At 41.1% G+C, this 23,092-nt stretch overlaps 2 protein-coding genes across 4 annotated transcripts; one reads left to right on the top strand and one right to left on the bottom strand.

Moving 5' to 3' along the window:
* Nucleotides 1-5,382: 5,382 nt before the first annotated feature.
* Gpr15 (G protein-coupled receptor 15) lies at nucleotides 5,383-6,729 on the bottom strand. The gene has a single exon (NM_001105890.2). It carries the CDS (start codon nucleotides 6,671-6,673, stop codon nucleotides 5,591-5,593), a length of 1,083 nt encoding a protein of 360 aa, NP_001099360.1. The 5' UTR covers nucleotides 6,674-6,729; the 3' UTR covers nucleotides 5,383-5,590.
* An 8,692-nt stretch (nucleotides 6,730-15,421) lies between these two features.
* Cldnd1 (claudin domain containing 1) lies at nucleotides 15,422-21,829 on the top strand. Of its 3 annotated transcripts, none has more exons than XM_087575890.1 (6): nucleotides 15,422-15,664; nucleotides 16,754-16,804; nucleotides 17,026-17,335; nucleotides 18,905-19,015; nucleotides 20,186-20,323; nucleotides 20,435-21,824. In XM_087575890.1, the coding sequence occupies exons 1-6, from the start codon at nucleotides 15,437-15,439 to the stop codon at nucleotides 20,653-20,655; spliced, it is 1,059 nt and encodes a 352-aa protein (XP_087432016.1). In that variant the 5' UTR covers nucleotides 15,422-15,436; the 3' UTR covers nucleotides 20,656-21,824.
* The last annotated feature ends 1,263 nt before the right edge of the window (nucleotides 21,830-23,092 follow it).

The raw sequence follows: 23,092 nt of genomic DNA, 5'->3' as shown, positions 1-23,092 counted from the left end.
TGCGCAGGTCTATTCCTGGCCAGACAGTATTCGATGTATAAATATTCGTCAGCTTTGTAAGATTTTACTTATAAAACTGTGTTTTGTTACTTTGCTATGGTCATCTTTAAATATTTATGTGAATATTTTTCACAAGACTATTACCAGTATGTTTTGTTTTGATTTTAGAAAATGAAATGGCTTTGACTTTAAATCCTTAGGGCTCCATACATTGTGCAGCTCTACACTAACTCTTTCAATTCCTGACTTAAGTTTTCTTATTTTAAACTAAATTTACTAATTTAGGAGTCGGGTCTGCACTTCAAGAACCTTTTCCATTACAAATAGAGTAGTCTTTTCCATCTGCCTTCAAGCCCTGTGAATTTGTATTTTTTTTTTTTTTTTTGCTTCAAAAGTGAAACCACAGACAGATATCGGTTTCTCATTTACCACTTCTCTAACTGAGCTGTTAGTTTTGCTTTTGCTGGAGATTGAGGGCAAGCGAGAGGGCGTCTGATCCAATCGTGGAATCTGGAAAGTTCTCCAGATATGCCTCCTTTGCTTTGCATGCTGCTTTAGTTTGTCCTTCGAAAGTAAATTGAAATCTAGTGTTGGTCAGGATTCTTCTAAGCTTAAAATAATCTAGAGTCTAATACAACTTTTGAGAACAGAGGCAGCATTTTTCCTGGAAATGCCACTATAAACATTTCCTTGAGGGATTAACCAGAACTCAGGAGGTGACTATAGCTGTCCTATTATCATCTGAGCAGTGAGCAATGGCTGCTATACAGAATAAAGCAAATGCATGTTTTCCGTCAGCATCAGAAAAGACTAAAGACATTTATTTGACTTGTAATCTTCTTAACTGTGAGGCTCTTTGTGAGTATTGTTTTTTTTTTTTTCATTCTTTGACAATAAAAACCCCACAACTTTGTGGTAAACTTCATGAAGAAACAAGTTCCACTTTGGCATCTTCACATGCTACAGTCTAATAAAGTCCTAGATAGATGATGTGGAGATACATAGACGATAAATAAAATAGATTGAGGAGCATGTATTTAGTTAAACTGTTACCGGGCACCTTAATCCCTTTGCATTTGCAAGGGTTGGTGCATGTGCACATGCTGCGTTGTGTTTTGCATTTACCAGGTTCCTCTTTCTTTCTTTCTTTCTTTCTTTCTTTCTTTCTTTCTTTCTTTCCTTCTTTCTTCTTTTCTTGTTTTTTTTTTTCCTTTAGAGCCCCACTGTATTCCATATTTAAGCAAGAAAATAGAGAACGGTTGCATTTAGCTCAAGTGATTTATCTGGAATATTAGTAAAAGGTGAAAGACTTATGTGTTCTGAGAAACCACAGTAAGATATTTAATCATAGTAACAAAATTTAATAGACACTAATTCAGCTGTGATTTCACTATAGATTTATATACTTAAGTATGCATATGTGAGAAAAATTGGCTTTGATAATAGAGTACTTGCAGTTTATCAGAACACACACAGCAAGGAGAATCAACAACCATGGCAACCCGTTGTAAATGGTTAACACTATGTGTTTAGTGTGTTTTTTATTTGATTGTTTTCAAAGAACCCCACAGATCTAAAGCATAAAAATCATAAATTCAAATACCAGCTCATTCACTGTAATGAGAAATGAATCATTTATGTACACCGAGACCAAACACGGAGGACCAACACCTCATTTAGGCTCATTTTCTATAATCCAAGCAGTAGTTCTAAATTTTACATTCCATTAACTTTTTATGGAGTTGATTATATTATTCTGAAATTGACACATTCAAGGATATGTAAAAATTTCGAAATCAATAGTCATTAATTACAGATGATTTGAACTTTATAAGGGACAAAGCAAAGGTGAGTTTGCAGAGTACTAAGAGAGAGGTTTTTTTTTTTTTTTAAAGTAGTCTTTAGTGCTGTATCACTTTTCATACTAAAATTTCATTTGATATACAAATAGCTTATATCTTGTGCCTTATACACAATCAAGAGCAAACGAAAGAACGTACATCACAAATATGCTAGGAAGGGGAACATTTCACACTTTCCTTCGAATGAGCATTGAGCTAAAAGTAACATTTTCTAAAAGGAATTGATAAGCAATAAAAAAAAAAGTGTTAAATTTCCTATCAGTGTTGTGAAGTATAAAGGATGATTGATGAAGACTAATTCCTAGAAGGAGTGATAGGGGACCAGCTAATTGTTAAACCTCCTTAATTAGAAAGGAGCAGAAGTGATCAAGGACCATTAGATCATCAACATCACTTAAAGACATCATAAAGGTCAGGCCAACGTTGTATTGCATATCTTCTGAGTGAATGCTTGTCTAGCTGGACGCATTTCAACTTTCTCACGTGGAGCCAACTTAAAAAAGTCCCAGGACCAGGCAGCAGTGGCGCAGGCCTTTAATCCCAGCACTCTGGATACACAGTTTCTGGACACTAGAGAAACCCTGTCTTGGAAAACTGAAAACAAAAACAAACAAACAAACAAACAAACAAAAACAACAACAAAACTCCACGATAATTTTAAAGTATGTTTTGAGACTTAGAAACTTTGTGCCTACTTACTTAATATTTATTAAAAAAATACACTATCTGAACTGGTAGTTCACCTTGCCCTAAGAACTCGAATTAATCGTCTAGACATTTAAAGCAGGGTCTCTTGGGGCTGCTATACCCTTTTAGAACACAGTTTTCATTTACCAACTCGGCTATGAAATACAGCCCTATTATGGAAATGACTGAAATAACCAGACACAACGTAGGCAACTCATTCTAAGGTAGGTAGAATGTTTCCTTTTTACATCTGTAAAATAAAATCATAATATTGGTAGCCGTAATTCTAAATTCCAGCCACAATTTGTTTCTCTCCAATAAAAAATGTTGATCAATAAGGCAAGCAATCAATAAGGCAAATGGTTCAGTGGTTTCCATGATGCTCTGGGTCTTCTCTGACAGGGCTTCAGCCATCATCCTGTTAGCAGGCCACCCCCAGTGGCATGGCTTTTTAAAATAAACTTACAGTTATTTTAGTGTGGCGTGGCTTTTGTGAATGAACTCTGGAGAAAAACCGAGGCTTGGCTGTTTTACAGCCAGACAAAGCAGACGAGTCATTTCTCACTTCTGAGATTGCCAGCGAGAAAGGAGAGTGATTTGAGGGCTGGAGATGAATCACAGGGCAAGATTTCTTCTGCCCACCACCACATACCGTGCTATCTGCAGTTTTTTTTTTAAAGAAATTAACTTATGACCCCAGTGATAGATGACTCTCAGTCATGCTCAGGGTCTTCTCTCATGGCCATTATTATTGTCAGCCTAAAGGTGATTTGGCTTGGCAGTGTGGACCCAACACACGAATCTCAAGAAGCATCAGGTTAGTATGAATCTTTAAATGTATGCCTGGGACTATGCGAACTTCATTACATTCATTTGAAAACTAACCATCGATTATAAGGCAACGCTTTACCAAGGTTTTAATGAAGGGCTTCTTTGGGGATAAAGTCAAGAAAACTACTGTAGAAATGCTTTGGACACTGATGTACTGTTGGTCTTGTTGTTAAAGACAGAATAGCTTAAAGTAAATGAAAACAACAGCCTTACTATGGTTTCCTTTAGATTATGACTTTGATCTTGCTTTATTACCCATGGGCGTAACCTGAAAGATATAATGTGTTAGGGTGTCAGGTTTATTTTCTGAAGATTCTTGGCAATGTGTGTTGTGTGATTCGATTGGTCCTCAGAATCGTTAAGACCTGATATTATGACAATGCTTCAAAGAATGTCCCAGGTTTTCTCATTTTGAATGACTATCTCGGCTGCTTAATTTTTAGAAGCATTTCTCAGAAGCAGTAACTTCCATGGTTAGTAAGGTGTTTCACTGTTCTGTGCGATAAAAATGTGTCTTCAACGTTCCGTATTCTGTTACTTAAGCTTTGAAGAACTGTTTAACTATTTTGTATTCAATTTTGAAGTTTCTCAGAAAACCTTATTAACTATGGTTACACAGACTTCTTTCTGCAAACATAACAATCTATTAAACATCTGCTACTATATGTGGTACTGGTATTACTGTTATTAAAATTAATATTTTAATATGAAGAATACTTATACAACATAACATTTTATTTAGTAACAGGATAGAGAAATAAAATAATTTGTCAAACCAAAACTTGTACTTTCAGCTGCAAAATAGGTTCAATATAGGAACACACCCAAATATTTGAGATTTTCCTACTGTGAAAGGTACTTGGGAGGAAATTAAGTAAGCTAGTCTCTGAAAATAATCTGTATTTTCTTAGTTCCAAGTCTCTCAATAGAAAGGTAATTTGTTTGAGTCAACAGCGGAAATAAAAACTCACCTTTCTGAGCTCAAAGCCCAAGCTTACAATGACCCACTCGAGTGCTGTGGTGTTCAGCTTTAAACACGGGCACAAGCTGACTCTGAGTATTGAACTAGGTGAGGAGACTCACAAGGCTCTGGGACTGAAAGCATATGTAATACACTAGCACCGCTTCTCTTATAGATCTTTTATTTCGGCTGGATACAGAGCATCCCACATCACGTTGAAATTATACACACCAAGCAAAAGAATTGCTAAAAGAATATGCACAGTAACATTTTAATTAGAACCTCAAGTGATAATCTGCATGGGGGTGGGCCCAAGCCTCCAAGCTCCAATTACATTAGTAGTAACATTTTCATTTGATAACTAGATGATAGGTAATTCAGAACATGTAATTACAACAAAGTCAGATTCTAATTTATAAAGGCAATGAAAACAAACAGCGTATTAACATCTTTTTAAAAAGCAGTTACCGTGGCATATTATAATAAGCTGGATGGTTACTAATGTTTCTCACAAGGCAAAGGTCAAACCTTAGGCAATGAGTACTTTGCTAACACATTTCAGATCAGGTGATGAAGTCATTTCTTAATTCACAAACACAATGCATAGTGGCTTATTCCTCTTGGGGTTCTTTCTCTTTTTCTCTTTCTTTCTTTCTCTCTCTCTCTCTCTCTCTCTCTCTCTCTCTCTCTCTCTCTCCCTTCCTTTCTTTCTTTCTTTCTTTTTTTCTAGTCCAAAGCTATGACTTGAAAGCCAATGCAGAACTGAGAGGAAGACTCACCCGATAGACTATTCATTGAGACCAGAATTGATCTCAGTAACTCAGGGACAGTGAGTTACAGAGTACAGGTATTTTTGCTTTTGTTATCCAGCATCTCGCTACATTTCTTACCAGATGAAGGCATCTCTTTCAAACGCAGCCCAGCATGAACAGTGGGTGGTCTTGAGAGACCTGAAGTTGCGTTGGCACCCATGAAGAAAACGGACTTTGAGTTCAGGGACAATGGAGTTTGTATTTTGTCTGGTTGGCTTGATTCCCAAGTAAGACCTCCAAGGTTTGAAAATACTGCATATGTCCTAATTACATCCACAGTACAGGAGCTCTTCAGGGAGGCTTTAAAAAAAAGCCGACACTTGCTTGGATTTATGAATCAATATGAATTTTATCTTTAATGCTTTTCTCTTTCTCTGCTGCTGACAAAACCCAGCTTCCCAAGAGTGCCAACAGAACTTGAAATGTCACAGCTCCTTTCAGAGTGACACAGACCTCTTCCTCCGCTTGACAAAATCTTCTGAGTGAATGAAGTTGGCAAGAGCCTTGGTGAGGTGACTGTCTAATGTCTCAGTGCTACTCCCAATGTTGTGGATCTTCAGACAAGGGCACAGACTGCGTACAATGGCCCGGCGGATATAGCTGTCAAAGATATAGTAAAGGAGAGGGTTGACGCAGCTGTTGGCAAATGCCAAGGACCCAGTCACCTTCATGGCCTGCTGAAGAGACTCGGAGGGAAACTGGCTTTCAGGTTGCAATCCTGAAACAATGGCTAGGAGCTTGACAGTGTTAAAGGGCACCCAGGAGATGGTGAAGGCCGCCACCACAATAACGATGATCTTTATGGACTTCCTCAATTTCTTGTTATGCTTTCCCGACTGCTGGTAATGAGCACACAGCCTCCTTGTGATGCAACAGTAGCTGGACACAATGCTCAGGAGGGGGACAAAAAAGGTGGCAATCAAGGCTACCAGCCCCCACATCAGTTTTAATGACGTGGGTTTCTTCTCTGCACAGTACGGCTTGCCTTCAATGTGAGTGAGCCCTCTGGACAGAAGAGTGGGTAATCCTAAGAGGCATGAGATGATCCAGATGACAGCACACACCGCGTATGCACAGCTTCTCCTTCTTAATCTCCTGGCTAAGGTTGGGCGCATGATGGCCAGGTAGCGGTCCATGCTCATACACGTGAGCAAGAAGACATTACAGTGCATGTTCACTGAGATCGTATAGGAGCTGCCTTTGCACAGGAGAGAGCCAGTCCTCCACAGTCCCAGAGAGGCTTCCTTATCTACCCAAAGTGGCAGTGTGACAAGGAAAATGAAGTCCGAGGCAGCCAGGTTGATGATAAAGATATCGATCAATCTTCGGTTGCGGTGTTTGAAATGCAGAGTGACCATGAGGATGAAATTCCCCAACACTCCAGTCAGGAACACAGCTGTGTAAAAGACAGGGAGGAAGACAGATGTGTAGGAAGTGTGGGAGGGAGTCTCCATGATACGAGGATCCGGGCTCGTAGCATCATAGTAATCCAGATAAAACAGGGTTGTTGCTGGTTCCATCACTGAAGGTTCCAAGTTGAATCTGGTAAGTGTCCTTACTCTGTGTCTTTTGAACTTGAGAAATCAAGGGAGCGTCTTGATGTACTCTCTTTCTTGTGTTCTTTTCGTCTCTCCCTGTCTTTCAAGATCTTGGACAAATACGAAAACAGATTCAAAAGTGTAACTACTGACAGTCTTCTGAAGGCCCAACGAGAAGCTCCCTGTGATTGGTACTGGCTGTGGTTGTGGTTTTCTTTCTTTGTGCTCGCCTGTGAAACTTAGGTGCTTTTTTTTTTTTTTTTTTACTTCTTTATTCAAAATGTTTGATTTGTTTTCTTAAATTCAGAAAATTAAAAAGAACCAAAAATCAAACATTTTCATTTCTTTTAAAAAAATCAAGGTTTTTTTTTTGACACTGAATTATTTGATTCTAGCCTTTTATGTCACCCTTAAAATATGGTTATTATAGAATTGTAAATTGCTAATGAAGATGCTCTGTTTTCTCACACTATTGATATACATGTATATATGTGTGTATGTGATTCACATATACATATATATTGTGAGAAAACAGAGCATCTTCATCAGCAATTTGCAATTCTATAATTGTAGTGAAAGATGGTTTGAAAACACTAAGTGCTATTTTGGCCTTCGCCTGCTATTGTACTCAGACATCGGATTATAGTCTGCTTACTCTCTGTGCTGCACCGCATCTACCCAGAGAAGGCTTGAACTTAAGACTTTTCTGCGACATCTCTCCATGTACTGGGGAGAAAGTGTTTGCTGTTGCACCCAGCAAGTGTTTCTTAGGTTTTGACCTATCACTTCTCATTAAGTGTCTCCACACATCAGTGACATGGCCACAGATGTAAATACGGAACAAAGTGCCTTCACAGGAGAGATGCTAGCTCTAGAATGTCAGTACAATAAGATATTTGAGAAACAAATTAAAACTGAAGTTTTCATGTGTATGTCTCATATACAAAGACCATAGAAAAATATAACAACTTTTGAAATTTATTTCATTAACTTCAATTCTTAGCTACCCAAGGAGTCTCTTGCAACCACCTCCTTTCCTCTCCTCTTTCTATCCATCTCATTTAATGCTCAAAATGTCAGTTTTGACAGTAGTCACTATTGTCCAGAAGAAGGGATGCCGACAGGTAAAAATATAACTATATATAGCTACATATAATCTATATATTAAAAGTATGTTTAAAATCCTTCCTATAAAAATCTATTTATTCAATAACTGGTATGCTGAAGAGAGCAATTGGCTCTCCCTCCTTGTGGTCTAAGGTCATCTCTATACCAGGCAAGAGAACAATCAGGGAAGGATGCAAGAATTCACCAGGGCAGGGTTTATGGGATGACTTGCCTTCCCCATTGTCCCCAACTGTTTTGTACTGTTCATTCACATCATGGAGGGTATATTCTTCACTAAATATAGACTGTAGTCCAGAGAAACTAATTAGCAGTTTGAAATTTCTGGGACAGAAGTCCTTCCCACTGAGTGAATTTTAATTATTGAAGAGAATAATTCACATTTTTCCCCCCACATATTTTGAAGTAGGACGATATTTGCATGGAAAAGAATAGTTGTTTAAAGTGGAATATTTAAGCGCCAAATCTATCTGTGCACGCGTTGAAGGACTAATCACAGAAATGTTTTGTCATTGAGCTGTAGATCAAAAGTTATTGTGCATTTGATAACATAAGGCTGATTGGGGGCTAAGGATTTTTAAAATTTATTCTTCTCTCATATATTATATCCCAATGGCATGCATCTCTTACACCCTCTTTTCCCAGTCCTTCCCTCCCTCACTTCCAGATCCACTCCTCCTTTCTCCTTCAGAAAAGGGCAGGCCTTCCAGGGATATCAACTAAACAAGCCATCAAGTTGCAATAAGACTGGGCACCTCCCCTCATATTAAGGCTGAACGTGGCAACCCACTAGGAAGAGCAAAAGGCAGGCAAAAGAGTCATATAGAGCCCCAGATCCCACTGTTAGGAGTCCCGCAAGAATACTAGGATACACAACGAGACCATATAGGCAGAGGGCTTAAGTCAGACCCATACAGGCTCCCTGATTATTGGTTCAGTCTCTATGTCCCTATGATCCCTACTTAGTTAATATTTTTGTGTTGTCTTTGACCCCTCTGACTCCTACAGTTCGTCCATCCTCTCTTCTGCAGGACTCACTGAGCTCTGCCTAATGTTTGGCTCTTGGTCTCTGCACCTGTCACCATCAGTGGCTGGATGAAGCCTTTCTGGTGTCAGTTATGCTAGGCTCTGGTCTACAAGTGTGCAGAGTATTAGGAGTCATTTCATCCCCCCACGCCCTGTTTTTTTGGTTCTATTCTAGGCCTCTGGGCTATCCAGTCTCTGGGTCATGGCCCTCCAGGAAGTGTCAGGGGTACACTCCCTTTCACAACATGGGTCTCATCTCAAGTCGAACCAGTCATTGTTTGACCCCTCCCATAAATTTTGCACCACTTTTATCCCAGCACATCCCCTAGGCAGGGCAAATTGTAGGTTGAAAAGTTTTGTGGCTGGGTTGGTGTCCCAGGTCCTCCACTGGAAGCTTTGCCTGGTTACAGGAGATGGTTGGTTCAGGCTCCACTTCCCCCATTACTAGGAGTCTTAGGTAGGGTCACCCTCATAGATTCCTGGAAGTTTCCATTGTGTTTCTACCTTACCCTGAAATGCCCCACAATTCCAGTTGCCTCTCCCAGTACTCTCTCCCTCCACCTGATCCCTCCAGCTCCCATCCCCACCCACGTAGTCAACCCACAAGATCTATTCCATTTCCCCTTCCCAGGGAGATTCATGTGTTCCCCTTGGAGGGCTAAGCATGTTTAATTCCTAGATATGTACGTGTCATATCTGTACATAAAAAGTAGAATTGCTAGCCAGGCATGGAAGCATACAACTTTATCCCAGCACTCAGGATGCAGAGGTGGGTTGATAGTCTACACAGTGAGTTCCAGGACATGGTGGACTACACAGAAAGACCCAATCTTATAAGGAGGAGGAAGAAGAGGAGGAGGAGGAGGAGGAGGAAGAGACCCCCACCACCACCCCTATCACCAGCAGCAGCAGAAGCAGCAAGAAGGAGGAGGAGGAGGAGGAGGAGGAGGAGGAGGAGGAGGAGACCCCCAACCACCCCTACCAGCAGCAGCAGCAGCAGCAGCAGCAGCAGCAGCAGCAGCAGCAGCAGCAGCAGCAGCAGCAGCAGCAGCAGCAGCAGGAAGAAGAAGAAGAAGAAGAAGAAGAAGAAGAAGAAGAAGAAGAAGAGGAAGAGGAAGAGGAAGAGGAAGAGGAAGAGGAAGAGGAAGAGGGATAAATATTTACAATTTTATTTAATGTTTATAGGCCTAAAATTTTGTTTTCAAGGTTTTGAAGTTGCTGAGTTGGTGATGTAAACCTTATCTAATGAATCTGACATTTACAGCAAACTTGAAGCAGTTACAGATAAGGTGATTCGCTTTATCCTATGTGGCGACCTGAGGTATGACGCGTGGTGAGAATACGAGGCTGAGTCTTCTTCATGACATATCCATGGTGGGTTGATAGTATCTCCAGGCCTATATTAGGAAGCCAATGGACTGTTTTACTAATAATGATTTTAAGTAACTCAGAATACAAGGTTGGCATAAAAGGAAACCCACAGTAAAGGCTGGTTATAAACTAGGGAAGTTCCAAGAAACCCAAGTGCAAGGGTCATTTTTAGCACTTTGAACTTCCTTTGATATACATATGTAGAACTAATGATTAAAAAACAGAACCAGTGAAATATAGTTCAAAACTCAAAGCATTAGCGTGTCCGATAACATGTGAAAAGGTGATGTAGACAAGGCTCCCTCAAAAAGAAAAAGAGGAATGTAAGGATTAATAATTGAATCAAGGTACATGTGTACCCCTTGGGGACTGATTTGCCAAAAAAAAAAAAAAAACAGTAAAATACTGAAGTTTTTTTTACAATCCTTGATAGAAATGATTCTATTGGATTTTTATTCTTTTATTTATGCTTTTCTCTTTGAGAGAGGGTCTTCCTATATAAACCAAGCTGGCCTCAAAGTCACAGAGATCTGGTTTCCTCATTCGCTCTGCCCCTCTGCCCCTCTGTCCCTCTGTCCCTCTGTCCCTCTGACTCCTGTAGTTCTGAAGTCTAAACAGACTATTCATAAAACAGTCCTTTTGAACTTTCAAAGCTATAGTGCTGAACTCGTGGAGGCCACGGCCTATTGCTCACATCAGAGTTCCATATGCTATCTACTAATTATAGATTCTTCAACCTTGTCTAGATTTATGGACTCAGTCAGCAGCCTAGAATGCTATATTTAACACACAAAGGTTTAGAAGTACTATGCTCTTTTGCATAAAATAACCACCATGATATGCTGTGCTTCGTAATTATGCTGGCTCCTTTTTTGGAGGTTTAAAGGTGTGTCAAAAGCGGAAACCTGTAGAAGGCTTTTAGCCTGGACTTCACAGCATTTTAGGATGTTAAAAAAAATTCTGTTCTCTACTTTAATTCCTAAACTATATTCAGAACCATATAAGATGTTCAAGAAGAAGATGGTAGATTTACTCCACTGAGACATTTTCTCAGTTTAGTCTACTGCCACATTATATGGCTATAACTGCAGTTGGTCGCCTCCAACTCTCAAGTGTTAAGCATTTCGTGAGAACAGAGCCAATCCAATCAGTTTCTAACGTCTGTCATTGGGATCAAATTACTTTGGCATCTTTCCACTCATCAGTTCTGCCCTCTCCAAGCTGACATGATTGGTATGTCATCAGATTAAACACAAAAGGTAAGGTACAAAGCCTTCTTCAATATAAGGTCTTCAGCTGACGTGTGTTCTGGTGAGAGGTCCCAGGATAAAGGGCAAAGCGCATGAAGCAATCGATTTCTCTTTGTGCTTTACAGACATGTGATTATTTATGTTAAACATGATTCTCTTGTTCACTTCTCATATGAATATGGTAAAATACGAAATCATTTAAATAGTTAACTTTAAGGAAACAGTTCATACTCTAAGAGCTTGGGTTTCTTTTATAATTGTTATTCCTATAGTTACTTAGAGAATTTAGAATTTATTAAAATAGCAGGACAAACTAGGAGGGATATATTTGCTCTTATCAGTGAATCCACATTGAGCTTATTATTTTCCTTGTTAACTCATGTTTACTCGATCAATTATGCTAGTATTCAAGAAGAACACGTTTTAGGCCTCTTTATCATAGTAGATTTGGGGATGGCAGATGGCTTGCTGGGTAAAAATGCCCGTTGCCAAGCCTGATTTTGATCCTCTGGGTCCACATTATGGAAGAAGACACCCCACTATCACAGATTGTCCTCCTATAGCATCTGCACGCCCACACACGTATACACACTCACACAAATAAAAAGAATAGATCCGATATGCATAACAAAGTTATTTATGTTTGTGTCCCTAGCAATTTGACACGGTGCTTGGCTGCAGTAGGTAGGCAATAAATGCCTGTAAGTCTAGATCGAATCATGCTTAGACTCAGAGCCATTTGTTACCAACAAGAACTTTTTACAATCCTTGTGGACAGCTTCTGTTCTACCCTAGCCCTGTCAATTTCACCACAACATAAACTAACACAGATGTGTCCAGTTAACATAGCATATTCTTTTGCTTTATAACAATGTTGTAACAATATATCTCGTTAAGTCAGAAGCCCTTCACAAACCAATACATTTGAATACACCTTCGCTATGTATACTTCAAGCCCTGCTGCTGCCAAATCTAGGATAACTCTAATTTGAAGTTACATTTCTATCTTTTCAATTAAATTACAAGTCATAAAAATTAGGGCTTCAGTAGCGGTCTCATAGTTATTTAGCTAATGAGGTCACTAGGACCCAGAAAGTACAATTTTAACTAAACTTTCCCATCACCGAATGTTTAGTTACTACATTGTCATCCACAGGCAGTAGGAATCAAACAACTATAATTATTTCACTCTGTGGCACTTAATAGGATTTTATAAATAAGAGGAAACAAGTTTAATACTTTGTAACAGAGCCCTAGAACTTAGCCCCTGATTTAAGCACAGCTGACTCCATGAAGGTACCATGCAGGCCATAGAACTCAGCATGTAGACAGCACCCCTGGGAAACAAACACCCAGTCCATCTAAGTCCATAGTTCTGGGAAAGTCTCTGAAGCTACTAACTTTGCTTCCTCTTAGCTTCTGTAGTTTTCCTTCTGGCTAACTATTTTTGTTAATGGAAGTATGGCAATCTAGAATATGTTATTTATTTATTTATTTATTTATTTATTTATTTATTTATTTATTTATTTTTGTGCTGAAAAGCTCATCCTGAGAAAGGCTCAGGGCTACACTGGTATCCTGGACACGCAGTGTAGTCAGCAGCCAGCTAGTAAAGTCTTTCTATTGGCTTAAACCCATGTCTGAGCAGACAGATACAAAGCAATTTTCATTACGATTTTAGGCTTTGCCTAGAACTCAGAAACAATCTCTATCTTCCTTTCTGATCACCAAAGTTTATGAGAAAAATAGGACAAATATTTAAGATGAATATACAAGGTAGCTATATTTTGATTAACCCAAGTTTTTGGTTCCTAACAGTGAACATTTTAAATAAGCAGAATTGTATTTAAGAACATTAGAGAACCTGAGAGGGGAGGGAATTGTTGTGTGAAAAGCATTATCTAAATATTTAGATTTTCTGCTACTGGGCTCTTTTACAGTGCACCACAACTATAACACATTCTTCCTGAAAACTAGAAACATCAGATTTAGCCAATTTAGCCAGAAGCCTGGTTCAACTCTGTTGGAAGCCTATATTCCATAACTTGTGGTGCTTGCTAAGCTGTACTTGGTTATATATATATATATATATATATATATATATATATATTTATCTCACCAGCTACTGATACTGTACAGCTCATCAAAAAATAGGGGCAAACATTTATCTCTAAAAATTGATTACAGATCTGTTCTGCTTACCCACAAAACATAGTATAAATAAAAGTTGGAAAACACCAAAGATGCAGAGATAACCCAGAAGTGTGACTGTGTGGTCTGTGGGACTGTGTTTGAGAAGGAAGTTCAGATCTTCTGTTCTGTGGTGTTCAGGGTGGCCAAAACCTCAAGTACACACTTCCATGTTGACACTAAGTTTGTGACTGACTGGGGTCCTGAACGTTTTCTGGGTGTTCAGTGCTGTTGGAAGGTGAAAGCATCATTCTCTTTTGTAGAGTGCCTCCAGAAACATTTACCTCCTGTGTCATGACGCCTAGTGTACTGTGAGCTCAGGGCTTAGAATTCCCAGAGCATGTGACTTAACAAGCACACTGAAATGCCCTCCTGGCAAGTCTAGCGGCTGGGTAGTTAGCAGACAAGTCCAGAAGCCAGCTGAGGTGCACAAGACCACTTACCTGTAAAACAAACTTTTCCTTTTCATCTGGGACAATCAGGAGTTTTATAAAGCTACTTATACTGATCTTACTCAAACACTATTCTATTGTAAATAATGCCTCAATGATTCCTTAACAATCCTCAGGTCCCTGCCTGACAGTTTTTACATTTTCTTATTTATAGATGCTATTTTAAAAAATCCATATATTGAAAACAAGTAATTGTCCAATGTCATAAAACTGGTGTTCACATTTGCCAAGTTAGCTCATCTCCATGGGCCTAAGTGTCTAGAAACTTAGGCTGTTTCTTTTTTTTTTCTTAAATTGTTCCCCTTTTCGAGCATTGGTTGCCCATGTTACTTCAGGAATCAGACGTGTCATGCAGGTCCGTGGATGAAGACATTTGCTGCAAAAATGTATTCACAAGTCTTACTGTGGAGTCACTGTTCTCCTGTGCACGACCATCAAGCTTTCAAGATGACACCTGAGGCCAATTGCTTTTTTCATTTGATGTTATAAAGAAAAATCTAGTCATGCCATGTGGATAGTGGGCTCTGTCAGAAGTCCATTTCCAGACAGAGTCTGTGATGGTGAGCTAGAATCATGAACCAAAAGGCAAATGATTTATAGCTAAAAACATCTTTGCCACTTGTTTAGAAATTCCTGTGAAGTATCTGAGGGTTTAGAATCATTCAATTACTTCCATGTCGCACAGCCGTCTGTTTCCAAGGCTGCCCACAACTTTTTCTGTTGGAAATAATGTTCTCTAAATTCCATTTCATATTATACTCACACTTTAAAGTCACATTTTTGACATCTAGTACCCTTTGGATTTACAAGTTTTAAATAAACCAACGGAAACATTTAAACTGGAAACTTTATTACAGTAGAGAGAGCAAATAACAGATTTCTTCAAACAAGAATAACGTAATTATATCCTATTAGGTTATAACGCTAATTTAGTTATATGCTGGGTTAGATCTTTAGTTACATTTAAACAAAACAGAAGTACACTTTGCTCAAATGGGAGGGAAGATATAGGGAAGTGGGAGTGGGGGTTGATATTTGAAGAGTAGAGTCAACTCTACTCTTAAAGTTCATCGACTCAGTAGAACTAATATTTAGAGGTAGAGTATTATCGTAGGGAAAACACAAGACTCTAAGTTAGATCTGGGCTACATAAATCAAAGCCTTTGACTATAGATGCCAAAGATCCTCCCCCATCACTTTCTGGAGCTTGGTCCCTCCTTTTCTGAGGTTTAACAATCCCTCAGCTTAGACCTCTGCTTTGCTCACTGATCTCCAGAGTTCTTTCTTCGGAGAGAACTACATTCCCCACAATTCCCCGCGCGTCGTCGGGCATGCTCTCCTCTGGCTCTAGCAGCTTTTTCACCGGCGTTCCTACAAGTCCCACAAGGCCCCTCGGCTCAGGGCCGCTTTGGCCCGGCCTAGGGTGGAGGCGGAGGCGGAGGCGCGGGAGTTATGGAGGGGGCGGGCTCTGCAGGGAAGTGCGTCAGAGGAGGCGCGGGGAGAGTAGGGTGCTGTGGTCGGAGCTGGAGGGCGAAGCCGGTGGAGTGAGAGGATGGGCGGTGAGTGCGCGGGGTCGCGAGCCAGCACGGGTCGCGGCGTGGGGAGGGGGCTCCTCCGTGGCGTGGCCGGGCCGGGAGGCTGGAGCGGCTGGCGGGGCGGGGAGGGGCGGGGCTGCGGGCCAAGGGGCTGGGGCTGGCTGGGCTCGGGTACCCAGGGCACCCGCCCAGCCCTGCCGGCCTCAGCCTGCCGGTGCCAGGCCCTGCTGTGCGGCCCAGGGTGACTGCGCTAGGCGCAGCTTCCAGAACCCGGCCTTTAAGGTCATCCGAGAGCACCAGGATGGACGAGATTTTTAAGAATCAAAATGCACACCGCACTTACCTGAGTTATTGTTGATGACTGCAATCGCCCCGGTGTTTCCGGAGTCACTCCCCATTTTCCGAACTCTGCACCCAGTTTGTAAGCCTGTTTTCAGGTGCATTGCGAGGGGTTTGTGCTGTCACAGTGTACACACACTTGGTAGGGTTTGACTCAGCGTGATCCACCTTGAGTCATTTTAACCGCGGCCATTTACTACTGCCGTGGAGCCCTGTCCACGCCTAGGGAGTGTTCAGATTTTGCCTAACTCACTTCTGTTTGAGAGTAGGGATTATTTCGTTTTTATGGACCTGTGCTATACTTTTAGGATTTAGGGAGCAGTATTGCGGTTTGGGAGGTCGAGAAGTGTGTAATGGATGGAGGGTGGGGGGAGAGTAAGGAGTGAAGAATCTGGTTATGTCAAGAAGCTTGGCTTAGCTTTGATCGAGGGAGATTGATAACCTAACATGGTGCTTTTGCTCTCTTTGCTGTGACAGACACATAAACTTTCCCCTTTGGGTTAACACCTTCAACTCTGACTTCCAAATAACTCCTTACTTTTGGCCTTATTTATTTATTTATTTAGGTAAACCTTTCCACTAAAAAGCTTGGGGGATCCCTAGTCTCCCTTTCTTCTGTCTTTTCCTCGTCCAAGCCGGAAACACATAACCTTTTTCTGGCTTTCGTAAAAATTCAATCTACAGTTCAGGTGCGCACGCTGCACTGCCGACCCCGGGCGTGTGTGTTGTTTGTATCTGTAACGTGTATGTCCATTTCAGTGTTGTCTGTTTTAGTATGCAGGTGATAGACTAGAGAACAAGACTTCTGTCTCCGTAGCATCGTGGGTATGTGAGCATTCAATAAGTACTTTCCCTGAGAATGAGTTTTGTTTTAAACTTAACATTTGCCCTTTTGTTTGTAAATTTTCACATCGATAAATGCCTTGCATTGCGAAGAGAAGGGATGGGGAGTAGGGTAAAGGGGGCTCATTTTTATTATTATTTTTGTTTTTAATACATTCTAATTTGCTCGGGAGGTCTAACTCTTCCCTCTCCCTCTTGAACAGAGCAGTCTGAATGCCAGAATGGATAACCGTTTCGCTACAGCCTTTGTGATTGCCTGTGTGCTTAGTCTTATCTCCACCATCTACATGGCTGCCTCCATAGGCACAGACTTCTGGTATGAGTATCAAAGTCCTGCTCAAGAGAATTCTAGTGATGCGAATAGAATTGCCTGGGAAGATTTCATGGGCGATGAGGCGGATGAGAAGACCTACAACGATGCTCTGTTCCGGTACAACGGCAACTTGGGATTGTGGAGACGCTGTATCACCATTCCCAAAAACACTCACTGGTATGCTCCGCCGGAAAGGACAGGTATTCATGTCTCCTACCTGATAACGATTGTCCAGGGACGGGTAAGCACGTCTGTGCACCGCTTCCTTCCCTTAAGAACATCCTCTGTATCTATTTTCTTCCATCATTTTCTTTCCTCAACTTCTGTGCATTCCCGTTGTCCTCCATGATATCACAATACCTCGTATCATTGTATCATGATGGCCATTTGAATCCTCATGCTTTCATTAAATTGTTTTTTTTTTTTTTATTCATGCCACATGTTGTGAGGAATTAGTTTGAAGAGTTTAAATATCTGGTAATTTGTGGCATTTACGATCAAGTTAAAGTGTGAGTGTATTATCCTCTTACAAGTAGCTATGTTAGCCAGGCAGCAGTGGCATAAGCCTTTAAGCTCAGCAGTTCGAAGGCAGAGGCAGGCAGATCTCTCTGAGTCGAGGCCAGCCTGGTCTATAGTGCAAGATCCAGGATAGCCAGGGCTACACAGAGAAGCCCTGTCTCTCTGATACAGCAAACAAAACCAAAAACAATTAACCTAGGTAACGGTAGGTTTCCATCATTTGCCTTGTATTTTAGAGAATGTAATTTGACCAACTCTGCCTTTAAGTCTGTACATATCTGAGACTTGCACAACTATAAAGGGTTAATAACCTAAAAAAATTACAAAAAAAATTTCTAAGTTGTTTCTCAGATTTATTTTTCAAAAACTATTAACATAAAGATTTTAATTTTCCAGGTATTAAATTGGGAAGCTTACAGTTTATTTTTGTTTATATTTACTTCTTTTGGCCTCTTACTGAGTAAGCATTATATTCAAATCATAGCAGAACACACTTAAGTCACCATCTGTTGAAAGGTATACCACGTATGACAAATAGTTTACCGTGCAAAGAAAAGGAGCACAGCTACCAGTGTATTGTAAAATCTCCAGTTCTACTTAGAGGTCACAGAGGCACACTGGGAAGGCTGCAGTGGGACACATCCTGCAGCGTGTTACGTTTTGAACACCTAGTGACACTGAGCGCAGGTGAGCCGACCTTGTCACCCTGGCTGATGTCCACACACAGGCAGAATGCAAGGCTGTCATCTGGGATTGCTTACGAGGTGGCTGTGACTCAGATGTGAGATCACTGGAATCAGACCAGCATAGCAGCGGGATTTTGAGTATAATTTGAAGGAATAGCTGTTAGCGTTTTCTGTTAGAATGTATAAGGGCAGGAATGACTGAAGCTTTTTGTCCCAGGAACCTAGGAAGGTTGACTTGCATCACCTCCTGAGGACTGTGGCTGGTGTGGTATGTTTCAGGGAAAAGATCAGAATTTCTTGGATTGTCCGTATCTTATCTAATAACCTCGTACATTCTTCCGTCTTCCTTGCCTTTTCCTTTTTTTCATCCATGTGTCTAAATCTTGAGACAGTCAAGAAACTCAGTGGTGGCCACAGAGTAACCTATGTGTCACTGGGAGCCAGAGATACTTATTCTTGGGGAATTCCTTTCTGCATCACCTTTTACTTCCAAAGATAACTTCTGAAAGATCGTTATGGCATATTGTCCATAAAAATAACAGGCAGTCATTGTTCCCCTTCCAGAGTCATTTGAAGTGGTTACAAAATGCATGAGTTTCACACTAAACGAACAGTTCATGGAGAAGTATGTTGATCCTGGAAACCACAACAGTGGCATTGACCTGCTTCGGACCTGTGAGTACTTGGCGGAAGAGCATGTGCTTGGTTGAGGTCTGTTTTGGAATGATGTGCTAGTGTCCAGTGTCAACGTGAACCACCTTCCCCAGCAACATCCCGATAGCTCCGTCCCATGGCTAATAGTATTTGGAAGATAGAAACATACTTAAAAACATACTTAAAGACCGTCAAATAATTTGCACTTGAGGGAGCTAATCCAGTGGAGGGTGGGATCCAGATCTCCCAAAGATGTTACCAGTGGGCCCAGAGAAGGGGGAGCTCAGAATAAAATTCATATTTGAAGTTCCCATGCCCATTCCCTGAAGCGACCTGAAGAAGCGTACTGTAAGCTCTCAGGTGCTCAGCAGGTGTCAGTCGGGACAGTAAATACCCTTCCAGCCCTAGGGGGCAGTAAACAGAGTAGATGCCAGAACCAACAGTGTCACAGTACTCTAATCCCTGATGGTTAGGCTGCCAGGAAATGCTGTCTTGAGATTTGAGCGACAGTTTTTAGGCTGCATTTGTGTTTACCCAGACAGTGCTATCAAAGGGCTCACTGCAGTTATTTACTTTGTAATGGGAGCAAGAGGCCTATCAGAAACAGAATTTTAAGGGAAGGCATAAGACTGAGAAACAGACCTACACGGCATTCTAGAAAACAAAAGGAGTACCAAGGGGAGCTAATGAGATTTACAGCTGCCATTAAGCGACTGGTAGGCTCCAGGCTTACTGTGCCCTCATGTGTAATGGGCATCCTTACTTGCTAGCACCTGCCGTTGACCATGCAAAGGCTTCCATTCTGCCATCCATCAAAGGAAGCTGTGTTTTACTTCAAATAGTGATTCTTCACTTCCCCTTATTGGTACAAGTTACTAACAGTCCAGTCTCAGTTCCTTCGGTGACAAAGACTAAATAGTAGTGGCACCAGTAGTGTAAGGTGTTGGGAGGGTTAATTCAAGCATGAGTACAGGGCTCATACTTGACCCTTCAGTCACTTAACTGTTAGTGGCCCTTTATTTGTTTCAGGGAAAGTTGGAATCCTTTCAGATTTAATAAAGTTTGATATTAAAATATCTGCTTTTCACTTCTTAAAGCAGCTCTAACAACCCTTTCGAACTGTGAAAAATTGCCATTGTAGAAAAGTGGACTGAAATCATGATGTATTTTTTTCCTCTCTTTTAAACCCAGACCTCTGGCGCTGCCAGTTCCTCTTACCGTTTGTTAGCTTGGGTCTGATGTGCTTCGGGGCTTTGATTGGACTTTGTGCCTGTGTGTGCCGCAGCCTGTACCCCACCATTGCCACAGGCATTCTCCATCTCCTTGCAGGTCAGTCTCATGCTTTACAACCTCCGAACAGTCACACATGGTTGCCCTATCTTTATCGTCACACCCGTGCTCTTTCACAGTCACATTCTGGTTTCTAAATGTCTTCCTCAGGTCTGTGTACGCTGGGCTCCGTGAGTTGTTATGTTGCTGGCATTGAGCTGCTCCATCAGAAACTCGGGCTGCCCAAGAACGTATCTGGGGAATTTGGATGGTCCTTCTGCCTGGCCTGCGTCTCAGCTCCCTTACAGTTCATGGCTTCTGCTCTCTTCATCTGGGCTGCCCACACCAACCGGAAGGAGTACACCTTAATGAAGGCTTATCGTGTGGCGTGAAGGGAGGCTGCCGCCGATGATTACTATTTCTACTATTTCTTTTTTACTGTTGAGGTTTTCCCATGTCTTCCTCTCAGTTGTCTTTAATTTTTATTTTTGTGGATACGCCATTTTATTCTAAAAGTCCTTTTTATTTATATACAGTGCCACTAAATACCATTTAAAATGTATGTGGTTTTCTTTGAGTGGCTCAGTCATTTTACCAAACTGATCTAGGTTCAGTCAGAGTTCAGACAGAAAGAACTTTAGAGATGTGACCCAGATTTGTAAAAGAATATTAGCAGTGGAAAATTGACCCCAAACAGGGTCTGCTAATGTCTGCTAAATCCAGTAGTGTAGTAACTGTGTGTGAAACTAGAAACGAATTTCTGTATGATATCGGTTATCACTGTCAGAACTTCATAATCACTTTCCTGTATTTAGTCAGCTAGCAGAACCAGCGTTCCTAAAGATGTGTGCATACAAAATTGGGAAATTATCTAACATCTGTGTCCCTAAACTTTGGTACATTACTTCATTCGAGGTGAAATATGGCAGCTGCTTATACTGTGATTGTCTACAAGAAAAAAAAGTGAAAAATGTTTACTTGAAATTGTAGCTTTTAACTGCAAAATTTCAATTCAATGAGAAAAGCTGGTTATACTTTTTTTTTTTTTTAAACTGAAACTCATTAGGATTTTCAGTGCCACCAAACCATTGTGGATTTTTGCTGCTCCCCCCCTCCCCCCGTCTGGACACACCAGGCTTATTAAAGAGTACTTTCTTTTTAACGGAGAAGAATCACAGCCAATTCCCCAACTGTTTTGTCCCAGCTGAGTACTATATGGGAGGTCCTATCAATATCGACCCCCCAGAGCTGGGGGTCCTACCACCACAAGATCTAAAGCTGTGGCCACCTACTGACCTCCAGTTGTGGGTCTTTATTTCTTGTGGTGAAATGATGTGCCTTTCCTTGCCCAGATCCCTTCCTGGTGTGTATCAACATTACTCACTGTCTTCTAATTCAGTCATTTTTTTATAATATGTCTGTAAACATTGAACTTACAAATCTTATTTATTTACTCCATTATTGTAGCACTTCACAGATTAAAAAAAGTGTGACTCAGTACTTTCTTACCAAATCCTAAATCTGTCTTTTTTAAAAAATAAAAAATAAAAAAGAAAGAGAACCATGGAGAGTGTCTAAATTGTTTGAGATCACAACACAACACGCTGGGCTAAAGAATGGAGGTCTGTGTAGATCTCTGTGGGAGATGAGTTATTCCTCCTTTGGGTCTGTATATTAGTTTCTTTTCGTTGCAGGGATAAAACACCACGATGAAAGTGTCTTAGGTATGAGCGTTTATTTAGCTTAGAGTTTTGAGGCAGAGTCCACGATGGCAGGAGAATGCTGGAGCGGGAGACTGAGAGATCACAGCTTCATCCACAGCTATGTAGCACAGAGGGAGAACTGGAAAGTTAGGCAGGGCTTCAAACTCAGAGCCCACTCCTGTGATAGTACGTCGTCTGTCAGCGCTACCCCTAAAGGTTCCATTACCTCCCCAGACGGCACAGGGGCCACACGGTCAGACGAATGAGCCTGGAGGGGACACTGCTCATTCAGGTCACCACAGTATACTGCAGAAACCGGGAAGCCTTTCTCATTAGAAGTGTCCTCAGTGAAACATGTTGCTGAATGACGTCTGTGACCCCTTTGTGGCTGTTTTTTCCTAAGAAGTCATTTAGTGATTGGATATTTGTGTTCGGGGAGGAGAATTCCACCACTGAACTACTAGTGTTCCAAGTTACTTTGGCCAGTTGCTTCTGATGTAGCTGGTTACTGGGGTTTCGACACACTTTTTTATTTTTACTTCCGATACTGTGCATTAACCTAAAGACAATGTATATCCTAGATGATCTAGCACTGAGGTATATTTACATAGCCCTGTTTGTTGGTTTGTTTACTTTAGTGCTTTAGGTGTAAGAGTTATGTAGGACAACCTGGCCTTGAATCCACAATCTAGCCAGACTGGACTTGGAACTGATCTTGCTGCCTCAGTCTCCCAACTGCTAGACTATAAATAGGAATTCAGCCTCGTCAGATAGTATCATCAAGTTTCCAATCTGGCTTTGAACTTGCAGCCTTTCTCACCTCAGCCACCAGGGCAGCTGACCAATCTTGCTGTCATTGTTCCTAAATTATTCTTGACTCTTGCTGTTCAACAACTTCTGCAGGAGGTGCACATGATAAAAGTTAAGTGAACGATGATACCTGGGAGTGCAGCTTAGCAATGATTGGCCTGCTAACCTTCACGAGATTTAACGTGCATCAGGAAGATGAACTTGGAATGGGACACAGATCCTGTTTCGGCAAGCGTGTCGCTGAATGTGGAAAGCCTGCACCATTAATCTGTCTGTTGAATGTGTTATACGAATTGCATGGTTGAGGGCATCCTCT

This window comes from Rattus norvegicus, chromosome 11 (genome assembly GCF_021556685.1).
Source record: "Rattus norvegicus strain SHRSP/BbbUtx chromosome 11, alternate assembly SHRSP_T2T, whole genome shotgun sequence".
NCBI classification, from domain to species: Eukaryota; Metazoa; Chordata; class Mammalia; order Rodentia; family Muridae; genus Rattus; species Rattus norvegicus.
The sequence above is the reverse complement of the archived record's forward strand: the minus strand, read 5'-3'. Positions and strand labels throughout refer to the sequence as shown.